The 22057-nt window shown below is 33.6% G+C and overlaps 1 protein-coding gene across 1 annotated transcript; it reads right to left on the bottom strand.

Annotated features, from left to right (window-relative positions):
• Nucleotides 1-3: 3 nt before the first annotated feature.
• Nucleotides 4-21136, bottom strand: LOC110685439 (dymeclin-like). Its single transcript, XM_021861967.1, has 18 exons — nt 20947-21136; nt 16700-16936; nt 14802-14865; nt 12105-12234; nt 11865-12006; nt 10307-10555; nt 10126-10210; nt 5644-5746; nt 5223-5348; nt 4983-5096; nt 2561-2679; nt 2043-2130; nt 1844-1936; nt 1665-1754; nt 1402-1521; nt 1210-1301; nt 460-517; nt 4-352 (listed from the first exon to the last, which is right to left on the bottom strand). Exons 1-18 carry the CDS (start codon nt 21134-21136, stop codon nt 275-277), a joined length of 2178 nt encoding a protein of 725 aa, XP_021717659.1. The 3' UTR covers nt 4-274.
• Between the last annotated feature and the right edge of the window lie 921 nt (nt 21137-22057).

Here is a 22057-nt window from a genome sequence, read left to right as displayed (position 1 = left end):
ATATAGAATGATAACATACAGCTCCCGAACACTAATATTGAACCAAAAATTAGTCACGCTTATATAGGAGTAGAATCAATATATTTGAGAGCATTTATTCTATAAGAAATATTACATAGCATCATTCACATATGCCCATACTATAGGAAGGCCCTTTATATTACTCCAACATATGGACAGAAAGAATAAGAAGAATTACACATTCTCTCCTAATACATCTATATTTACATTCGTATAATCTCACTTCAAAATATAAACCCCCAGTCTTCATCTGCTAAGGGTCAAGCTCAACTTCCTGCGCGCTCAACTCTCCATCACGATTTTTATGATCTCCTTCACCACTATAAGCAGTCTGCTCCATGAAAATTGTAATAAATATCTCACATGACAGGGTGAAATTGAAAGGATTTTCAAGTTTCTTCTTTTTTTGCCCTCATTTTAGGGTTACAGAAAGTTTACCTCTCTAGGCAAATCCACTGAAAACAAGTTTATTTTGCTGGGACTGAAAGCAAATCCACTGCAGGACATATTGCCATGTTAGTATGATAATACATAGCAAATACTTTACAGCAAAAATTAATGGTTGAGTACCCAGATCATCTCTTCTGTAAATTTACTCAAAGAAAATGAAAAACTCAGACTTTGCAGTTAACATGCTAAGTTTTTAAGATGACACAAACTCTGGAATTCTGTACATGATGCTAATTTAATAGTTGTTTTACTTATTCAATTAATTTGTGTTTACATTTCATTCTTTATTTTTCGATCTTAGGCATTCTTATAGACAATTTTTTTATTACCTTTACGTTTTTTTATAAAAAAAACATGCTCAACACCTGACACTATTATTTAACAAATCATCACCTAAACATATGGAGCTGCTAGATCTTGCTAATCCATAATAACGGAAATTAAGTGTTTTAAATTCAGAATCACTAATTTCAGTCGATTCAGATATTAACATATATAGTACTTGTCCAAAAGACTCACTTGTTTCTTTTAGTCGGTGTAGTTCCACTTAGTGCATAGTTTCCAATGCACAAATTTAAGCTTAAATATGCAAAAATTATTATTTTAAAAAAATAATAAAATAAATAACTTAAGGGAAAAATTGACGCAACCAGTCCTAACTTCGACATTCTTCTTTAAAAGATTCAAAAAAGGACTAACAAAAGAAACGGGAGTATATCCTAGAAAGACAGAGAATACCATTTAGCTACAGCAAGCTGCCACACATATGGAATGAAGAACTCTTCAGGATGGCTTTCTTGTTCATAAGTGAAACGCAATTGAGTGAACATCTGGTGAAAAAAAATAAATGTGAGGGTCGACAGAAAACTTGTAATCAACATATCTTCTAAAGATAGATGAAAAAGAACAGGAAAATGTTTGTAATTGGACCTTCATTCCTTCCCCACGCCAGGATTTACAATTGTTGGTTATAACCTGAAGCACCTTTTCCACAGACCATTCCCCATCTAACTCTTGAGCATCCATTCGAGTGTTGAAGAAATCTAAAACCTAAATATTGAAAAGAATAACACATTGTATCACATAGCAAGCTGCATCACCTGAAGAGGATTCTTTTATGCAGAAGATGAACACACTTTGTGACAGAAGAATAAAATCTGAAGTAAAGAATTTTGCTAACTCATCAAACTTACAGTAAATATATTTTCAAGCAGTTCATTAAATCTGGGATGATTCCTGAAGGGCTGAAATATCTCCTGTCTGTGCATCACCGCATAAACAACCTGAACAGATACACATAATTTGCAACAGTAAGGAAATGAAAAGTCACTATTATTGCTAATTACGGATTTAAGAATCTAGTACACTATACCTCTGGATTCCGTGGCAGAGCATACGTCAGAATTGCATTTATTATTTCCAGAACAATCCGCAAGAAATCAGTATAAATATGCAGCTCCATGGACTGTGACAAATTTCACCCTTTTAACAACATACCATACCATACAGCTCACAGGCACAAGCTATATTAAGTATTACAGAGCCATGTCACAACCAAATTCAACAATTACCACATCTTCCAACATGTTGTCGCCTTCCGTGGAGTTTACTTTATTTATTTGCATCTTATCATTTTGCAGCTCTGCTAACTTGGTGTACCTGGTTGCATTTCATATGTTAACAAGCATACAAATTACAAAAACTTATAGGTACATCCAGTGTACAGTAATATTACAGTAGACTGGCCAATTTTAGGGCAACTTTTTAGCAGTTTTGGGGTAACTTTTAACCTTTTCTCAGGATAACTTCCAGCCCGTTATAATTTTTAGTGAACAATAAGAGGTGATTTTGAGAGAAATGTTTTACAAAGGTTAATATAGTTACCTTTATACATTAGGAATATTATTTACATGGTAAAATATTGGAGAGAGCATTTTATTGATACTAAATAGAACTTTAGATTATTTTAGTATAACTTTACACCTGACGTACAATACTTATTGTACACCTACCTTATTTTAAAGTTCATCACTAAAGCCAGTTCACTAATAAAATCAAAGAAGAGATGAAATAAAGGAAGAGCATATACTTGCGAGAAAGCATATGGAATAGGCTGACTAATCTTTGTGATGCATATGCATCCAAACGATGAACATGAGGAGCCATATTCGCCAAAGCTGCCAGACAGTTAGTGTGGAGATAAACATCCTGCACGGAAAAAGCTTCCAAAGAAATCAAAACACAAAATAGATCAAGGTATCTACATACATAAAACTTCACAATAGTGTTCTCTGTTTTGGAAATGAAAGGTGAGAAATAACAAGACCATACACTGGGTGGACATGTAACCTCTAATAAAATCAAATGAAAGCTACCAATCAGGCAAGACTTTCCTAAAATAAATATGTTGCTTAAAGTATTAAAACAAAGACTTTATAGCTAAAAGGCCTAAAACCACAACACCATCCCATAACATCTCCAATCTAGGGACATTATAATATGAAAAACAATCATTCCCCAGCAACCAAAGCACCCAGATTTACCATAAATACACATTCTATAGTCAAATAACCAATGTGGCAACTTCTATCAATTACCACTCAATCATTCGTCTACTTTTGCGGTCTATTCACCTAATATTGGTGGAAATAGTTCTAGGGTACTTTGAGGCTAGGGGGTAGTTTCACTATACTCTTTAATTTCTCTCTTTTTGTCTTAAAATCACTGTATTTCTAAACCCATGAATTAGGTAATCTGCCTAGTTTTCTTATTTATAAATAAAAACAAAACACTGCCAAAAAAAACTTCTCTCCTTTTCTCCAGAGACCAATGAGGAAGATCAATGGGTAAACGAAGAATACTTTAGATTTTCTTCATACCAATTACCATCAAATGGGATAAACAATCCCAGACTTTCAGATACCCAGTAAAAGCTATACAGAATAAATAATTTCGACCAAATTCTTCTGCTCGTTTTCCTTCTCACTGACCTCCTCAATATAAAGGCACTTCTGAAATTCTTAACTCCCTCAACTCTAATTAAGTCACTAGCTTCCAAATAAGCTAATCATAACCATCTAATATTACCCCTCCCCCTAGGCTGGTCTATTTCATTTTGATGTTATGACTACCACTATTGATGTAACCTTCAAATATACATGTACTTGTTTGTTCTTAATTTCAAATTTAGGCACAGTGATCTAGAACAATGCACAAAAATGAGCTTAGGTAATGTTTAAAAAGCCGAATTGATTTCAAATGCTTAATTTCAATTCTTTAATTTGTAATCCTAACATTAAATACCAATTATATGGTTTGGGAAGAAGTAGGAATTCAATATCCAAACTACATCATGATGTTTAGTTAATGAGTGGAATTACAATAATAAATTACACTTTCAAATTTTAATAATAATTATTAAAAAAAATAGAAAATTAATTCTATTACTCCTTTTTTGTTTTTATGTATAAAGGGTTTTTTTTTTTATAACACATTAGCATTTATGACATTAAAACGACTATGAGTGCTTTTTTGTTGATTCACGGTACTCATAAGTTCGACAAAATTAACCCTAAATCTATTATAAAAAAAATTGATTTGGAATTTTTAAATGGAGTGGTTTTTGTTGAAGATTGAAGACCATAATGATTGATTTGTAGAAAATTTCAATAATGTTATAAAATTTTAAAAATGGAGATTTCTGCTGGCTTTTTGGTTAGAGAGAGTGGTTTTTACTAGTCTTTTTAGGATGGGATGAGAGTTCATAAGAACATGAGAGTAAATGAGTGTTTATCAGAATTAAAATGCATGGGTTGATGTGGAATTTCAATTTCTATGTCTTGGCCTTAAATCAAATGTCATGGGAATTGGCCCAAATCCAATTTTGAATTCTTTAGATTCTGAACAAGCAATTTCAGCCACATTCTGATAAATTTAATAATCCAAATAAGGCTATTATAGTAATTAAAAACACAGTTAAAAAGTCTTCTAGTTTCACTTGTTGTCATCATGAATGATACTTTCTCATTACGCATCTACGTTTCATATTAATCGCTAAACTTACACACTTGGAAAGGGGCCACTATTAATATATGCTCCACTAACTCCACTACATATTATAAACTTCACTCTCATTTTTTTATAATGTGAAATTTGCTCCACTTTTAATTATTAAATTCAACTCTCCTTTAACCCACAATATCTGTCAATATATCCTCCCAATGTTTACACTTAATATATAATATAAAATCCCACTCCATTACGCCCACTCTACATTTTCTTAAACTATATGCCCAACTTAGTGTAGCAATTAATACAAATAGAGAGAGTATCATACATAGACAAACACGTTTCTAGGTCTCCCTACTAATATAAAAAATAAAGATAAAAATAAAAAGCTAAAGCCCAACTGTCTCAATACAAGCATTTCCCAGCAAAGAATAAAAATAGTTTATAAGATAGTGCATATACTTTTATTAACAGCAATGATGAAAATGGACTGTATATTGTACCTGCAGCCTACATAAGTTGTACTTCACAGTCCTTATAAGTATTATGACCATCAATGATCCAAGAGACGTATAGTTCAGGCGCCGTTCCTTATACCAAGGCACATTTGGTAGCATCTGCTCCAAGAAATACAGAAGGCGGGAGAGGGAGAATCAAGAGGAAGCTACACGTTAGTTATGAACTTGATAATGCTAAGCTATAAACTTGGAGACAGCAAACAAAGCCAAGACGGAGGATCTCACCAGCTTGTGAACACTAGCATTGAAAGTAGAATCCTGACTGAGAATAAGAAGAATAATCAACAGCATGTATATCTGATTTGATGTCCTTTTTGGAGCATTATACAAAATTTCCAAGATAGGAATTAACTGGATAAACACAATAGCAATGACAAATTAGGTTAGTCTGCATGCAAGCATTTATCTATTGCATCATACAAGTATGCAGAAATTTACTACATATATAAGCTTGCTAAGTCAAGGTTACAGGTCACTGGTATCACATGATCCATCAAGCAGAACATTAAAGCAACAAATGCTTAAACCCTTAAACACCAATAATATTAAAAAAAAAAAAATAGTTGAAGGAAAAAAATAAAAAGGAATAACCCTAAAGGAAAAGGTTCTACATATAAACAACATAAATTTCAGATTCGCATCATACCAGAGTATCGAGATCAGTCCGCACTAACACATATTCCAGAAAATCTGCATTCCCATGCACCAAAGAATAGAGAAGCAGGATAGCAGCTTCATCAGCTAAGCACCTGTAATGGGAACACAGCAGATTAACAATAGTCAGTAGAAGACCAGGAGAGCTGAAAACATTCAGACTATGTGCTACTTGCTGTATAAATGAGACACATGTACTAAGCAAACTGGAAAAGTTTCAAGAAGGATTGAAAAGGCCCAAAGTAGTTAGACAGCAGGGAAATCGTATCATCCTTTGATTTACACAATATCTAGTACAAATGTACATTGGTATATATTGAAGGGTTACGTTGCTGCAGATTAACTAATCCCAGCTACTTGTCAGCAGAGCTGGAAACCTTTAGGCTCTATTCCAATGTTAGTGGGGAAGACTTGTCATTTTACTGACAGGAAAAGAAATAAACCACATACTAGTTGTACTAATTGCTGCTCTCCTGTTCACATTCAAGCATGGTATCCCTCCCTCCCCAAATAAATTTAAAAGTCATTATTACTGTTTTGGGATGTTAATCTAAATTCCTTTCTCCCTTTCAAATTTAAAAAGTTACACATAATCTCCAATATGCCCCTTCAAAGATTGATTTGCAGAAATGGATGTTTTTCATTCAGGAAAACATATATAAAAGGTAGCTGACCACACTTGTGGGATTAAGGCTTTGATTGATTGATTGAAAACATATATAAAAGCAAAGAGGAACTTTCAAGACATGTATTAACTATTTTCTTCATTAAAAAGCAAAAACCAGAATCTACAACTCCTCTTGCCAACCCCAGGTTTTATATTTACAAAGAAAAAAGCTGGCCTGGCTTTGACAACTTCGAAAAAAAATAAAAATAATTTATGTTAAGATAAGTACATTCTTTTTGGCTCTTTACAATTGTTAGGGAAGACTAGTTGCCACATGGATTTGATTGGTCGACTTTGATGCTTTATTTGTCGGATTTACTTTGATTGTTGATGGTTATGTTTTATACTAAATTATCCTTCATTGGTGAGCCTATGCCCTATGCCTTTTACTATTGATTTTCTCCCTATTTTAATTATTGTCGTAGTATAATCTTTTTCAAAACTATTGTTCCCGGTAATCTAGAATTTTTTTAATTAATTACGAGTAAAAGAACATTGTTTTCCTGTGGATTCAACCCTATTTCCCTATCTACTTTAGTTAGAGGATTTTAAGATTTAATTTTGATTAGGTGATACGATTTTAGCCTATGAGTGGTGTTGGTTAGGGAAAAGGGAAAAAAAATAAAGGAGGGTGGTTTTAAGAGATTACATGCCCCTCACATGACCAAGTCAATATCGGAATACAAGGTCAACGGGATTCGGCATAATGCCTGTTCTTGCAAAAAAAAAAAAAATAATAAATAAATAAAAGAAAAAAAACAAAATAAATAAATAAAAAATAAGTTAAGGTGTGTTCTTACCAAAAAATTATAATAAATAAAAATAAAATAAAATTAAGATGGTTTATTGAAAAGATAAAAAGTGTGTTTTTTGTAAGGAGGTTTTTGGCAAAATTTCCTTATAAATCATTGTAAAGAAAGGTTTAATGGTTTTAAGATATCACATGCCCCTCACATGACCAAGTCTAACACCGGGATACAAGGTCAAAGGTTGGGATTCAGCATAATGTTTGTTCTTGCCAAAAAAAAAAAATTTAAATTAAGGTGTGTTCTTACAAAAAAAAATAAAAAATAAAAATTGTTTTGTAAGGAGGTTTTTGGCAAATTTTCTTTAAAAAATCAATATAAAGAAAGGTTTAAATCATTAATATGAGCAGAAATAAGACGGAGTATTTGGAATGTAAGTTTAGCGGTGTGGGAAACAATGAGCCGGGGTGATCACTTTGGATGGGAAGAGTGTTCAAAGTTGTGAGGTCTTCCGATATTTGGGATCTATTATTCAAAAGGATGGAGGATTGGATGGAGATGTAGCTCATAGGATCAAAGCAGGTTGGTTGAAGTGGAAGAGTGCAATGGGTTTTTTATGTGATCCAGCGTACCCCATAGATTAAAAGGGAAATTCTATCGAACGGCGATAAGATCTGCTTTGTTATATGGTACAGAGCTTTTAAGCATTGTCACGTGCATAAGATGAATGTGGTGGAGATGCGTATGTTGCGATGGATGTGTGGTCGTACAAAAAAGGATCAGTTAAGGAATGAGATAATAAGGAAGAAAATAGGGGTTACATTGATTGAGTACAAGATGAGGGAGAATCGCTTAAGATGGTTTGGCCATGTAAGAAGGAGACCAAGTGACGTTTCGGTAAGGAGGATTGAAGAATTGCAAAGTGTTGGGATTGCGATAGGTAGGGGAACACCAAAGAAAACTTGGAAGAGGGCGATTGAGAGTGACATGAGTCATGAGTGCTTTGGGGGAGGAAAATATGGTGTTGGATAGGGCAATGTGGAGGGAGAAAATTCAAGTCAACGACGTGTCGTGATTATATATACTTTTCAAATTTATTTTCGTTTTTAATTTTATTTTTAGCCCACTTATGTTTTATATATTGTATTGTTTTCCTTTGCTAAAGTTTTCTCAAACTTTTATGATTTTCAACTTGAGTGTTTTAACCACTCTTTTAAAATTTTTTGAATTTTATTCTTAACTCTCTTTTAATACTTCCTTAATTTTTCTTAAATGCTCTTTCATTTACTCACTTTACTCGCTTTTTTCAAAGTCTTTTAAATGATGGTTTTGTTTTGTCCGTTTATGTATATCGTACAATTCCTTATAACGATTCATGTTAGCCGACCCCAAATCATTTTGGGAATAAGGCTTTGTTGTTGTTGTTGTTGTTTAATAAATATTACCCGAGGATTTAAGAGATTGGAAGGTATAAAAAGAATGATAAAGTAAAATTCAGTGCCTTTTGCCGCCTACAAGAATTGACTACGCGCACAAGGCCGTGGAAAATCACATTGGGAATTGAGATGAGGTGGTGTTCATAAGATGCACTTGGGGAAGGCAAGGAACAGGCTGGTGGTTAATGGTTTGAGAGGCTGTTAATGAAGGAAAAGGAATAGAGATTAAAATGGAGCCTATGGAGGTCGAAGAAAGTAAGAAATACAGGGGAGAAAGATGGAGCTGAAATGGTTAAAGAACTGAAATCCAAGTCAGATGACAGACTACAAAGAGAAGAAAGCAAATGTTAAGGGGGGAAAGTTACTCCAGCGAAGGGGACTGGGTAACTATTAACCCCATTTTAAGGAAAATGTATTACACCTTTAAGGGGCCGTTTGGTTTGCATGGGGTAAACGGAATGGAATGAACAAAGGGAATGAAATGGAATGGAATGAAAATCCCTCAAATGTAGTATGTTGGGAATCACCAGATTCACCACCACCACTAAACCACCACCACCACACCCACGCAACCAGATTTCCGGTGGATTTCGGTGAGAGGAGGGGCGACCATAGATTCCGGATCTTGGCCTGCGAATTTCGCGGAGCTTAGCCTACAAATTCACTGGATCTTGGCCTTCGAAAACTGTCGGATCGCGGCCTTCGGTGAGAGGAGGGGTAACGAAAGGAGGGGCGACCATAGATTCCAGATCTTGGCCTGCGAATTTCGACGGAGCTTAGCCTACGAATTCATTAGATCTTGGCCTTCGAAAACTGTCGGTTTCTTCCACCCAAAACTGTCGGATCTTGGCCTTCTGTGAGAGGAGGGGCGACGAAAGGAGGGGCGACCATAGATTCCGGATCTTGGCCTGCGAATTTCGACGGAGCTTGGCCTGCGAATTCACCGGATCTTGGCCTTCGAAAACTGCCGGTTTCGCCCGTGGTTGTCAGCCTTTCGCTGAGGTTTCGCAATCTGTTTTCACGGGCGATGGTGGTCCGGTGAAGGGCGGCAAATTCCGACATGGAAAAGGTATGGTGGGTATGTTGGTGGGGAAAGGGAATATAAAAGGTAAGCGGGGGTGGGGAATGGGAGTCGAAGGTTTTTGGGTAATCAAAGGGGAAAGGGAATGATTGAAATGGAAAACCAAACACTAACAAAGGGAATGATTCCCATAGAATCCCATTCCCTTTGTTTATTACAGCAAACCAAACGGCGCCTAAAAGTATATCTCCAACCCAGGCAAATAAAAAGTCATTCCCTCACCCCATTTTTCTATCCTTATTACTAGCAATCCAAGCAAACCATGTATATCACAAGAATTTAAGGTATTCTTCCACACAACTGTCTAAATCAATATTAAAAAAAAAAAAAAATCAAAAAAAAAGGACAATAAATAGATCTACAAAAACTGGGGACAAGTTTTGAGCTACAGGGAAGCCAAAAAGGAGGCAAAAGGGTACCCTAGGAAGTCGGCCACTAAAATTCCTAAATTATAGTAGAGTTTGACGGTAAAAAATATGAGAAATGAATAAATCAAGTGAAATAATTATAATTATGAATTATTAGAAGATAAAAAGACACTCACATTCCTAAAGTATCATAAAGTGAGGCAAAGGGTACCCTCGCAAGTGGGCCACTGTGAGCATTCCCTTCAACATCAAGCCGATCAACTGCAAAAAGATGACTAATCAAACCAAAAAAAAAAAAAAAAAAGAAAAAAAAAGAAAACCCTACTTGAAAGGAAGAATATAGACTAAAGCACTTACATTCAACGTCCCTTGCATTTTCTAAAGCCTTGCAAAAAGGATTTTCACAAAAATGTGTCTTTTCTTTATGCAAAGCATCTGAAGCACCATTACCATCATTTTTACCAATAATGGGATCATCGGCAACAGCACATTTACGAAAATGTACAAGAATAAGAAGTATATGAAGACTGTTCTGTGCCAACAGACTTTTTGAAGCTTCATTGTTTGAACCAACAATGAGATTGAGTGGAAATAACACAAAATTAGCTGCAAATGCAATGCAAAAATGTCAGCACAGCTTAACAACAAATGATGTTACATAAGCAGGGTAGAAGGGAAAGAATAGAGAAATAATAAATCCAAATTTAACCTTTCAAACATAGGATGACAGTTCAAAAGTAAATAATTTATGGAAAGCGGCCTAGAATTATAACTTCTTAACTAAATCATGAAACTTTGATGAGTATCATCAGCAGAGGTTACAACGTACATATAATAGTTGGTAAGTGGACTTAGACAAAATCTACAGATGTTCCAAAATCCAAACTAAAGATAGATCAGTACAAAAAAAAAAAAAAAAAAAAAAAAAAGGTTCTTAACCATCCCAGGCATCTATATATCATCTATAGAATCTCCATCACAACTACCCCCGTACTTACTACAGCATATAAAATTCCAAAGAATGGAACAATAAAGTTCTCATTGCAGCTCTGTAATACTCCTTTCAATTTTTGCAGAATAATACAATCACAAAGTCTCACATGGAACTTCCTCAAACTTAAAGCATCTTTGCTCAGGTGGCACAGCTGATGACATCTTCGCTGAAATCTCTTTCCAAATATATTGACTACCCTGATTTTCAATATCTTACAACTTTATGAATCTTCAAACATAAAAACTCAAATTATGTGATGAAGTCAACTTCACAAATCTTAAATGAATTGAATCAAAAGAGGATCAGCACCAATAAAAAGTAGAAATACAATTGGCAGTAATTAAAAAAAAATAATAATAAAATAAAATAAAATTACATTGACCTTATAGTATATAATTAGTTCACAGATAATTTTAAATCTTCCACAGAAGCCCAGACACTACTCTACTGCGCTAAGATAAAATGTTGCAGCATTATAAACACAGGCACTGCCATTGGCATCAGAGATGGTGGCTTGTATATTAGGCTTATTTTATCACATAACATTTCCCAATCTGCAATTGATACTTAAGAGCTTTACAATGATGAAGTGAGACTTGGCAAAAACTGTTGAAAAAGCTAATTACAGGAAGTGACATAATGATATGTTGAAGGGACAAATCATGGAGTTTCGTTCAACAAGCCAGCACTACAAACAAGCAATTCAAATGAGCAATTGCATTTAGTCTAATTAAGTATTTTAATATCTCAATAAAATCAACCAAAGCAATCTATGTTGAGTTTCAATAAAAAAAAAAAAACAACATTATCACTGCCTATCAAAAACTTCCTAGTTAAGATCTAAGCAAGGGTTAATTATTCATAGGAAATACCACTATTAAAAATAAGTAGAGGAGATATATGCATCAAAGACATCTTTACCAGCAGCTGATCCAACTTTTTGTAAGACACCAGACTGACTCCCTTCAAAGGCAGAGTAAGATGCACCACTGAAGCCACTCCGTGGTTGGGAAATATAGTTTACCAGCAGCTTAGAAACCACCGATGCAATCAGAGAAGCTTCCTGAAATTTTAGATAGTAAGTACATGATAAAATTGTAAGAGAGCTAGGGACTTAAACAATCACGTTGAAAATTGAGAAGCAACTGTTATTCCCATCACCTGAGACATAATAGCATCTAGAAATGGATGGAAATCCTTCGGTCCTGATGATGGGCCAGACAGAAGCTGAGTCGACATAGCGGCCATCATGAAGTTAAGCAGTTCACAGTGAAGCTGGTATGTGTGAGGACTTGCATTCCAAGTGAAGCAGTATCAGATGATTGAAACAATTATTTAATGTATAAATATTAAGGAGGCATTTCTTGGTAGCATTTGGAGTGCGGAGTGCCTCGTAAGCAATAATGAAAATCAGACGAATGGTTAAGGAGATATATATAATACTAGAATTGATCAGGGGTCACATAAGTAAAAATCAACTAATGAGATAGGTGATTATAAATTAATCAAATCAAAATATATATAATTTATCTGTTGCTATCTGTAAAAAGAATAAAAACTAATAAATGACATTTTTACATTCTAAATCAATCAAAAATTAATATGGTGCTTTTTCTATAAGAGAATTTATCCTATACTTATCCGTCCCAAATTAGTTAACACGCTTTTCTTTCTTTCCATAAATGGCATGGACACACACTTTTTTTTTTTATCTCTCACCTACTTTGAGCCCATTATCCACTAACTATAAAATCAGTCAATCAATCAAAGCCTTAATGCCATAAGTGGGGTCGGTAAGTGAACCAAAAGTGATTATTCTATATAGTCATCCACAAAAATCTTCCTCCTCCATCCCTTACGATCCACTAACTATAAAATAAAAAAAATAAAAATAAAAATAGAAAAAATAACACCCATCATCCACAAACTATTTAAAAAAAAAAAACCCAACACCCACACCTATAATAGTCTATAACCCATTACCTTTTCTACAATAAAATAAGTCAATAAAATATGCCTAAAACTTGTGTTGGTCAAAGTCTTCCAACTAAACAGGGATGGAAAGAGTATTTGACAAATAAAAAAACTTATTTAATTATAAAATATAAAATCCAAATGTGACATAAGTAAAAATCGACAAATGATGTTGGAGATCATAAATTAATTTATAAAATGAAAAACTACTTCGTATTTTTTTGTACTTCTTCTCTTTCACTAAAATTACAACGCTTGGTGTTTGACACATTATTTAATACTAGAGAGAGTGGAAAAAGTTTAAAGTAAAAAATATATTGAGGAAGATAGAGAGGAAAGAAGTGAAAAAGAGTGGGCCAAGTATGAATAAAGTAGGTGTAAAATGTTGCAAGTTAGTTAAAAAGAAAACAAAAAGTGTTGTAATATTTTGAAACATTCCAAATAAATAGTGTTGCATTTATTTTGAAACAAAGGAAGCATAATCAATTAACTACAACTATTGCAGGGGATTTTATTATTTTAATATTTCATGGTAGGCAGGTTAAAATATCTATAACTAATACTAAAGTAAGTACCGCTGACATCATCACTATCCACGTGACAAATTCTTATAATAAATTTTCCCTCCAAAACTATTATTGACATCATTCTATTTTTAAAAATCTTTTGCAAGGTAAAACTAATATTTGAAAATGATTGATTAATTATACATTTTTCTAAAAGCTTTTATAACTAAATTGACTAAATACACAATTTCTATTCCTATAGAGTAAAAATAATTGACGTCTGGTCTCTTTCACAATCTTTTTTTCTTCCTACATGGGTTTTTTTTTAAGACAATCTCTTACATTTTATTAGTGAATGTAGAGTTTGGATTTTTCACTCTTTATTAATTCTTCAAATTTTCTATAATGAATCAAAAACTTACGCTAATATTTTTAAAATTTTATTATAGCTATGAAGTTAATTAGAATATTTAACATCATGTCCTTCATTGTAGAGTTTGGATTTTTCGCTCTTTATTAATTCTTCAAATTTTCTATAATGAATCAAAAACGAACACTGACATTTTTAAAATTTTATAATAGTTATGAAGTTAATTAGAATATTTAACATCATGTCCTTCATTTTAGCTCAATTAATCTAACGAGAGGGATCACGATTTGTTATGTTTTGCTTAAAATATTTATATTACACACTTACAAGTAAATTTTTTATAATTAAAACCGTGCATCATAGGGACTAACCTAATTATAATTATACTTTTTCCATGGAAGGAGGGAAGATGTAGGTTTTTTTTTTCCTTGAAGTAGTCAAAGGTATTGTTTAATTGTTCCTTAAAAATGTTCTGGATTTTATTTTGATTTTCCTCTACCATATTTAAAATTTGTAAATCTTTTCATGACAAAAGTTGGATCATAGTACAATCTATTGTAAAAGCACACAAATTCTCATTAATTTTCATAAAAGTTTGAAGAACCAATCTAAGAATGGAAAGGGAAAAACATATTATACTATATATGATTTTATTTGTTTTGGGTTAGAGCATTAGGATAACCACATACAAAGCTATTAATTTAAGCGACATATAAGCAACTACCTAAAACTACAAATGAGATCATAGAATTAAATTAAATTAAATTTTTTTTGAGCAACATAAGCAAATGATTGTCTTTTGCTTTAGGAAGATTTATATCCAAATAATTATTATTCAAAAGAATCTACCTTGATTCTTAAGAAAAGAAAAGGAAAGGAAAGAAGAAAAACTAAATAGATGAAGAGACCCCACAAGAGACAAGTATACAAAATTGTAGAAAATAAAAAACTGTGCATGAGCTTAAATCTTGTCCTAATAAATAAGAAATTTGTTTTTAACTTCCATACCTAGCCTCAATTGTGCCAATAAAGCTAAGTACACTGCGGATGACGATATTTTCAACACTTTGATCTGCAGATCGGGAAGAAAAATTAGTAATCCTACAATACTCTTTTTTTTTTTATTGAGGAGAGGGGTGATGACAACACAAATCACATTTAAAAAGTAGCATCCACATTCATTGCAAAACGTTGAGTAAATAAAACTTAAATCATAATTTTTCCACTAATTATGACTTATGAGACATCATAATGTTCAGGCCCACAGATGGGCTCCAGAGTAAGCAAGCTACTAAAACAATAAACTAGAACAGAGAAGAGGGTGAAAAAAGAAAGTTCTCCAATGCCAACCTAAGGAATTGATAATAGATCTTCATAGTCTAAATAGCAAAAAGACAAAATGAGATGTAAATCAAACAAAATTACAGCATGTTAATCACAGAATATTCTGAGTAGCAGTGTTGACACTGATTCCAACACTTCAAGCTTTAGAACTGGGACATAATATTATATAAACTAACTTCAGAGATTGTAACAGCTTTTCTACAGAACTATTGAAATGATGCAGCATCTACTGAGTTCATCTGGATCACTGAAAAGGGAAAAGTTCCGTTGAGGCACTAAGGAACAAATCACAATATTCAAAAGATGCTTTAGACTGTTTCAGGATAAAAAGACCAGCCTCAGGCACCTATTTATAGTCCTTTCTTTTGCAAGTTTTCTGTCATAATAAGGTTATAAGATAAGCCAAAATCATAAATTTTATAACATATGATATGATACGGCAGGAAACAAAGGCGCACACATAGGTTTTGTGAACATTTAAAATTTGCCAAAAGAACATTTTTTTTTTTTTTTAAAGAAGTTGCTTCACAAAACCTATGTGTGCGCCTTTGTTTCCTGCCGTACGTATTACGTATTTATGCTAGAAACTCAATCTAATTGACAGATATCGAGCAAGGTAGTTGCAGCTTCTTTTCTATAAACTACTACCTCCACCTTCAAATGTAAGTCGTTTTGGCCTTTTACTTTTTTATTTAAAACACAAGCCATTCTTTAATATCAATGGTACATTTTATCTCTTGAAAACATCAATGTCAGATTCTTGATATTATTATTCTACCAATGCAACATAAATGTCAACATATCATACCAACATAATTTTAACAAAATTGAATTACTAATGTGTATAACTGAATTTTTTTTTTCTTTTTTTTTTTTTTTTTTTTTGAGGAAATGTGTATAAGTGATTAAAACCCCTTATATTGTAATAGAGGAAGCATCTCTCAGGCAATTTAGCCTATAAGGAGATTATCTGCCACCAGCAAGCCAATTATTAATTAATACAGAGTAACACTTGAACATGAAAGTTAAGTATTAATCTTAAATTTATATAGAAGTGGTCACCTTTTCATAACAACGTACTAGATAGAAAAGGCAATATACCAAACTATGCATCCTCATGGAAATAGTAAATGTAGAGAACATCCTAATATCTTTTTGATTTGCTTAAATAGCAGAATAGAAAATAAATATTGATTCAACTTCATTATAATTAAGGACCTCCATACAATAACAAACAATTTTCTATGTCATATCACTAGCATCAACAAGAGTTTTAATCAATTACATACCTATACAAATAAGTATAAAAATCATTTGCGATTAAAGTACACTTTAAATCTTTAATAGGTAAAGTTCTCTTTTTGGGGGTGGGAGGGCAGAGGGGGAAACATAAATATACTACGCCACTCTCGGAAATCAATGCAAGAATTTCACTTAGAAAGTAAGAAATCACATGACAAGTAATACAGATGTATTCACACGACATATTCAATGCATAAAAGATTAAAAGTACCACAGTCACAACACATCCTGTACCCAAACCCAACACACTATATAATTACCTTTAGGATATCCACTTGGTACCTCGTGATTATCCAGAGAAAGGTGTAACTCCTCAAAGTTTCCAGTCTTGCTATTTTCTATTGTATGTGTCAGAAAAACTGAAGATAGGTAGGCAGCATTCAGAGCCTTCGTAAAGGTAATGGATGGAGCACCAGGGCATGAAATACAATCTTGCAAACAATACGATAAGTGGACCAAGAGTTTCGCAAGATGCCTTGTGTAATAGTTTTTCTGCGCTGCATGAGCAGGGAGATCAAAAAACAAAGACTGAGCCAGTAAGCAATCATTTTAATTCATACCACGTACTCAGTGTGTGTGTAATACAGGAGGGTGGGGTAGTCAGGATACTGAAAAAATACAGCTAACAGTAACTAAAACAGTGAAAAGTGTTTCCAAAAAAAATGTACTACCTCTGTTTCACATTATTTGCAAACTTTTGCCAAAAATGAATGCTACACATTATTTGCAACAATGTTTTCTTTCCTTTTTAGGTTGTCATTTCTCTCTATCTCCCTCCTCATCACATGCATCCCTACATTTCTCTCTCCATTTTACACTCAAAAACAAATTTTGCATAGGAGTCTGTGCAGACCTTCAAAGTTGCAAATAATATGTAACGGAGGTAGTATATAGTGATCTCGACTACTTTTTGACTTTTAAAATCCTCTATAATTATAGCTGCTGAGACCAACTTTCACATCTACCAGTTTAGAAACTTAACAGTTATTGAAAAACAACAACAAGAATAGTCTCACTAGAAGCCATCCTTTTTACTGAAATTAAAAATCCAGCTCCCTTCCATCTACTCCATGAGACCTTGACAACATCCTAAGAAGACCCAAGTACTCCCTTATTCCCCTATAAACATCATAAAAGACCTTTTGTGATCTCCAAGATGAACTGCTTAGCAAATATATATTAAATCAGATTAAATATTATTGCAAATATGTATTTTAGAGTCTCCAGATTCCTCAAAAGTCAAAACTTATATTGATCATCCAAGTCATACTTTCATATTTAGGAAAAAAAAAAATGAAAGACCTCCTCAAATTTTAAATCAGTACTTTGACAACCACCTACAAACAAGGGTCTTGGTTAAAAATTGTGTGGCTTATGCCAGGCCCATAGAAACAATAACTTAGCAACCCCAACAACAGCAATTCTATAAGGCCACATAGGTGTCGTAGGATTCAGGCATGTATCTATGAAAACAATGGTAGGGGTTCAAGGATTGATTATGATAGTGACAGTAATAATTTCTCATTATATGAGGATCCCCAATAATGGTAATCTTTTGGAGAAACTTCTCTCCATGTTTCAAACACCAATCAGTGGACTAGCATGATATCCTACCATGAGTTGGATCATGGATATTGGCTTGGGTACTCACCAAAATAGTGATAGAGTAATCATCAGATTGATAATAATTGATGTGGTGATGTAATTATCTATAAGGACTACAAAAATTGTCGTCCAATTTTGATGTAGATGTTTTCTTTTTTTTCTAAACATTAATTATTATTTTGAAAAAAAAAATTCACAAAGAGTAGCTGATCCAGTCATTGGTGTCTGTACAACTTTTAGAATTGTACGCAACCCATTAAGCCAGAGGGAATGGCCACACATTTGTGACTGAATCCATGAGTTGCTATGCACACAAATTCTGTGCAAATTAGTGTGCTTGTACAGCAAAGTACCAATGAAATGACCGGAAGCCAGCAAATGAGATGATTTGTCCTTATTGCCACTCTAATTATTTCAGCTACTCGAAATGTTTAGAAATGAATTGCTAAATGCTAATATCTTATCTTGTGCCAATTTCAACAAGCTTACTCGTGCAGTACAGTTGATTAGTTGGTAATCTTAAGTATACTTAGGGTATACTTTTATCACAAAAAAATATTAAGGATTTCACTAAAAGTAAGCACTGTTTCTTTCTTTGAAGCTTTAAGCATGGGTAGTCATATAGTGGGAGGAACTTTAGGCTAATGTCAAAGATACCAGAGAAGCCCTTTACTTTAGATTGGTTGTGTGGTCACTTGAATACAAAACTTATATAAAATTCAACCTATAAGAAAATTTGTTTAGTCTTCTAAATCTTTGTTCATGGTTGGTGGTTTTCAAGGCCTTCAGAGATAAAGACTGGATGACTGGAAATCTGTACTATTGTAGTGATTCTAGAAAACACCCTTTACCTTAGATTGGTGCAATTTTGTCAAGATCTAGATACTGAGCTCATACCCATTCTTAAATTGCCAAAGACGCTCACCTTCCCACCGCTACATTTCAACCAAACTTTAAACCTTGGCAACTACTTTAAACCCACCCTTGATTCTCCAATTTTCGGCTTCTATCTGCTCTTTCTTAATTCTATATCATTCAAGTCACTTAGCCACTCATGAGTCATGAATGCATAACTATGAAAACTGAAAAGCAATTGAAGCTCACAGGATTCCAAGAACGAGCTAGCAACTAAGCTCTATTGACTACAGTGAAGCTACACCACTACAAATCCTTAAAACATATATACATGAACATAATCAAAGATAATCCAATATGTGAGCCAGGGAGAAACCTACAGAACCTAAACATAGGAAAGACGTGTCAAGTATCATAAAATATGTCTTCATCAGACAAACAAAAACTAAACCAAACCTTTACCATACATAACATTTTGCTAGGCATGGAAAGAAATTAAAATACTACTAATAAAAGTTTGTGTGGTTTCCCTTTTTGAGGCTCAAAAACATATTAAGATATGAAATGTTGCTACTTTTTGATTGGTTAGATAAAAGAAGTATTCCAATCCGCTATTAGTGGATAACAAATTGTCTTCAACTATTACCCTACAATCTTTGGCGGTGAAAATTTTACTTCAGTCTCATATTATACATTACTCACTTCATTTCTATATACTTGCAACACTTATGTTTGCATGTATTTAAAGAAGAATAAGTAGGTAGTAAATGGAACGTGATATCATATTGTGCAAGTGGGTTAAATGGGGTTACATTTAATTGTTTGTTGGAAAGAAAAACAAAAAAAAAGTACAAGTAGGGTTAGTGGAAAGAGAATCAATAAACTAATAGTGGTCTCATGCTAACTTAGAAAGTGTTGCAAGTATTCTGAAATACTTTCGAGTATTTTGAAACATAAAAATCCCCTAGCTCACTTTTATTCATTGTTTGGTTTATCATGATTTAGATTTTTGTCTCCTCTACAAATGGCAAGCATAACACCATCACTCCTTAACGTTGATTTTGATTTCAATTTTTTAACCAGGTGGATAATATTCCTCTTTGTATTTATCAATGTTATGTTCAACCAGCTGGCTTTTAGTTTCATAATTAATTCAAACATAGATTTTAAATTTCCTGCATTAACCTAGCAGCATTATAGTAATAATTATAACAGAAAACACTTACCTCTTTTTTTTTCTTTGTTCTACTCACTTTTCGTTGAGGTCCTTTCTTTGCATTTACATCTTTTTCATCTTTCTCTCCTACTTTACATACCTTCTTCTTTTACACAACCACCTTTTTCTCCATCTCTCTTACTTAATCCAACATTTTTTTAAAAAAAAAACTACTTACCTATTTCAAAATCTTCATAATCTATGTATCCACAATATATAGCTTAATATTAGACGGAGAGAATTTTCAATGACAATAATTTGCAGCAGTATTTGTTGTTTATAAGAAAATGTATGTATTTGATACAGTCCCAAATGTAACGGTTATCGTTACCGTTTCCAATTCTAATGTATTTCCATTACTAATAACCTATGTTACTCAACATTTGTGTATTCTTGACATACACAAGCACTTTTCCAACTCCAGATTGGCTATTTCGTGTAAAACTTCCACGATTTTGTCCCAAATTGAAGTGTCCAAAAGTCCATACCCATGTCAAAGTGTTTATGATCCGACACGAGTTAAGGTCGAAAGGAAAAACAAGGGGTTTGGCAACGAATGCGAGTATTTGAGGAATTGAGGTAAAATGATGAGCTCGAGTTTCAAAGTTACTAGCTATACACAATCTCCCAAACCCAACATCAATCAAATTCAACGCTAAAACCCAGCTAATTATAAAAACCCACAAAATATTTCCCAAATCAAATTCAATTTCAAAATATAATCAAATAACAAAGCTATCTACAACAATGTGATATCAAATCAAGTAAAAATGCATGAATAAAAGCAACATCAAAATCAATTACAATCAAATGTACAAAAAATTAACTAACCCAAAGAGTCGCAAGCTTGACGAACACGATCAGGAGGCCAATGAAATTGAAGGGGTAATTCAAGCAATTTGTGCCAAAACTCAGAGGTAAGAGGAAACGATTTCTCACCGACAAAAGTAGCGATGACATACTCAACCGTATCCTGCGGTAAAACACTAGCGTTACGCGGCGTAGATGGTACAGAACCCATTTGGATTGGATCAAAATCAACGAGTCAAATTGGGTAGAATCAATCAATGCAACTCGGTGAGTCGTGGTTGAGTTTTGATATCTAAGAAAGGAGGAATTGAATTACATTGCAAGAAGGAAGAGAAAGGAGAAGAAGATTGAGGTATGGAAATTGCGGGGAGAATAGAAGGAGAAGAATGTGAAAGAAAGAATGGAAGAGTGAAGGAGAAGGAGAATGAAGAGTGAGTTGAGGAAGAAAAGTAGAAGCAGATCAAGAACAGATTTCATCACATTTTGTAGCACACATCGCCCGCAAATTCCTACATAAAGCCCACAAAATAAGAGTGAAATGACACTTTTGCCCTCAAACTAAAAAACACAATTTCTCTCTCTACTCTCTACTTCCACTTTCTCTCTCTAAATTATTTCCAGAGCTATGTCGAGGCGGCCCGGCAAGGAAGTGGCGGCACCGGCGGTGGGCGGAAGGCGGTTTGCCGGCCAGAAGGTAATTTTTTAAATTTTTGTAATTTTTTTTTTAAAAAAAAAACCTCCGGCGACGGTGGGGCGCCAAGGCGAGACGCCACCACCACGGAGGAAGCGCCTAGGCAAGACGCCCATACGGCGGTGGCGGCGCCTAGCCCAGACGCCACTACCACGGCGGCGGCGCATAGGCTAGGCGCCACGGCCGTGGTAGTGGCGTCTGGGCTAGGCGCCGCCACCACCGTACGGGCGTCTTGCCTAGGCGCCTCCTTCTCTTTTTTTTTAAAAATTTTTTTTTTTTGTTTTTTTTTAATTTTAAATTTTATTTTCGAATTTTTTTTTTTTTTTTTTAAAAATTTGTTTTTCTTTTTTTTAAATTGTATGTTCCCTTTTTTTTTATCTTTTTTTTTTAAAATTTTGTTTTTTTATTTGTTTTAATTTTATGTTCTATTTTTTTTTTAAA

This window comes from Chenopodium quinoa, unplaced genomic scaffold (genome assembly GCF_001683475.1).
Source record: "Chenopodium quinoa cultivar QQ74 unplaced genomic scaffold, ASM168347v1, whole genome shotgun sequence".
NCBI classification, from domain to species: domain Eukaryota; kingdom Viridiplantae; phylum Streptophyta; class Magnoliopsida; order Caryophyllales; family Amaranthaceae; genus Chenopodium; species Chenopodium quinoa.
This window is presented reverse-complemented; position numbering and strand designations above follow the sequence as displayed.

Coding starts and splice junctions, on each gene's coding strand:
- LOC110685439 (XM_021861967.1), bottom strand. CDS start 21,136: ATGGGTTCTGTACCATCTACGCCGCGTAACGCTAGTGTTTTACCGCAG. Junction 518..1,209: donor CAGCTTGCTGTAGCTAAATG/GTATTCTCTGTC, acceptor TATGTCCTGCAG/TGGATTTGCTTTCAGTCCCA. Junction 353..459: donor CAGTGGATTTGCCTAGAGAG/GTAAACTTTCTG, acceptor TTCATGGAGCAG/ACTGCTTATAGTGGTGAAGG.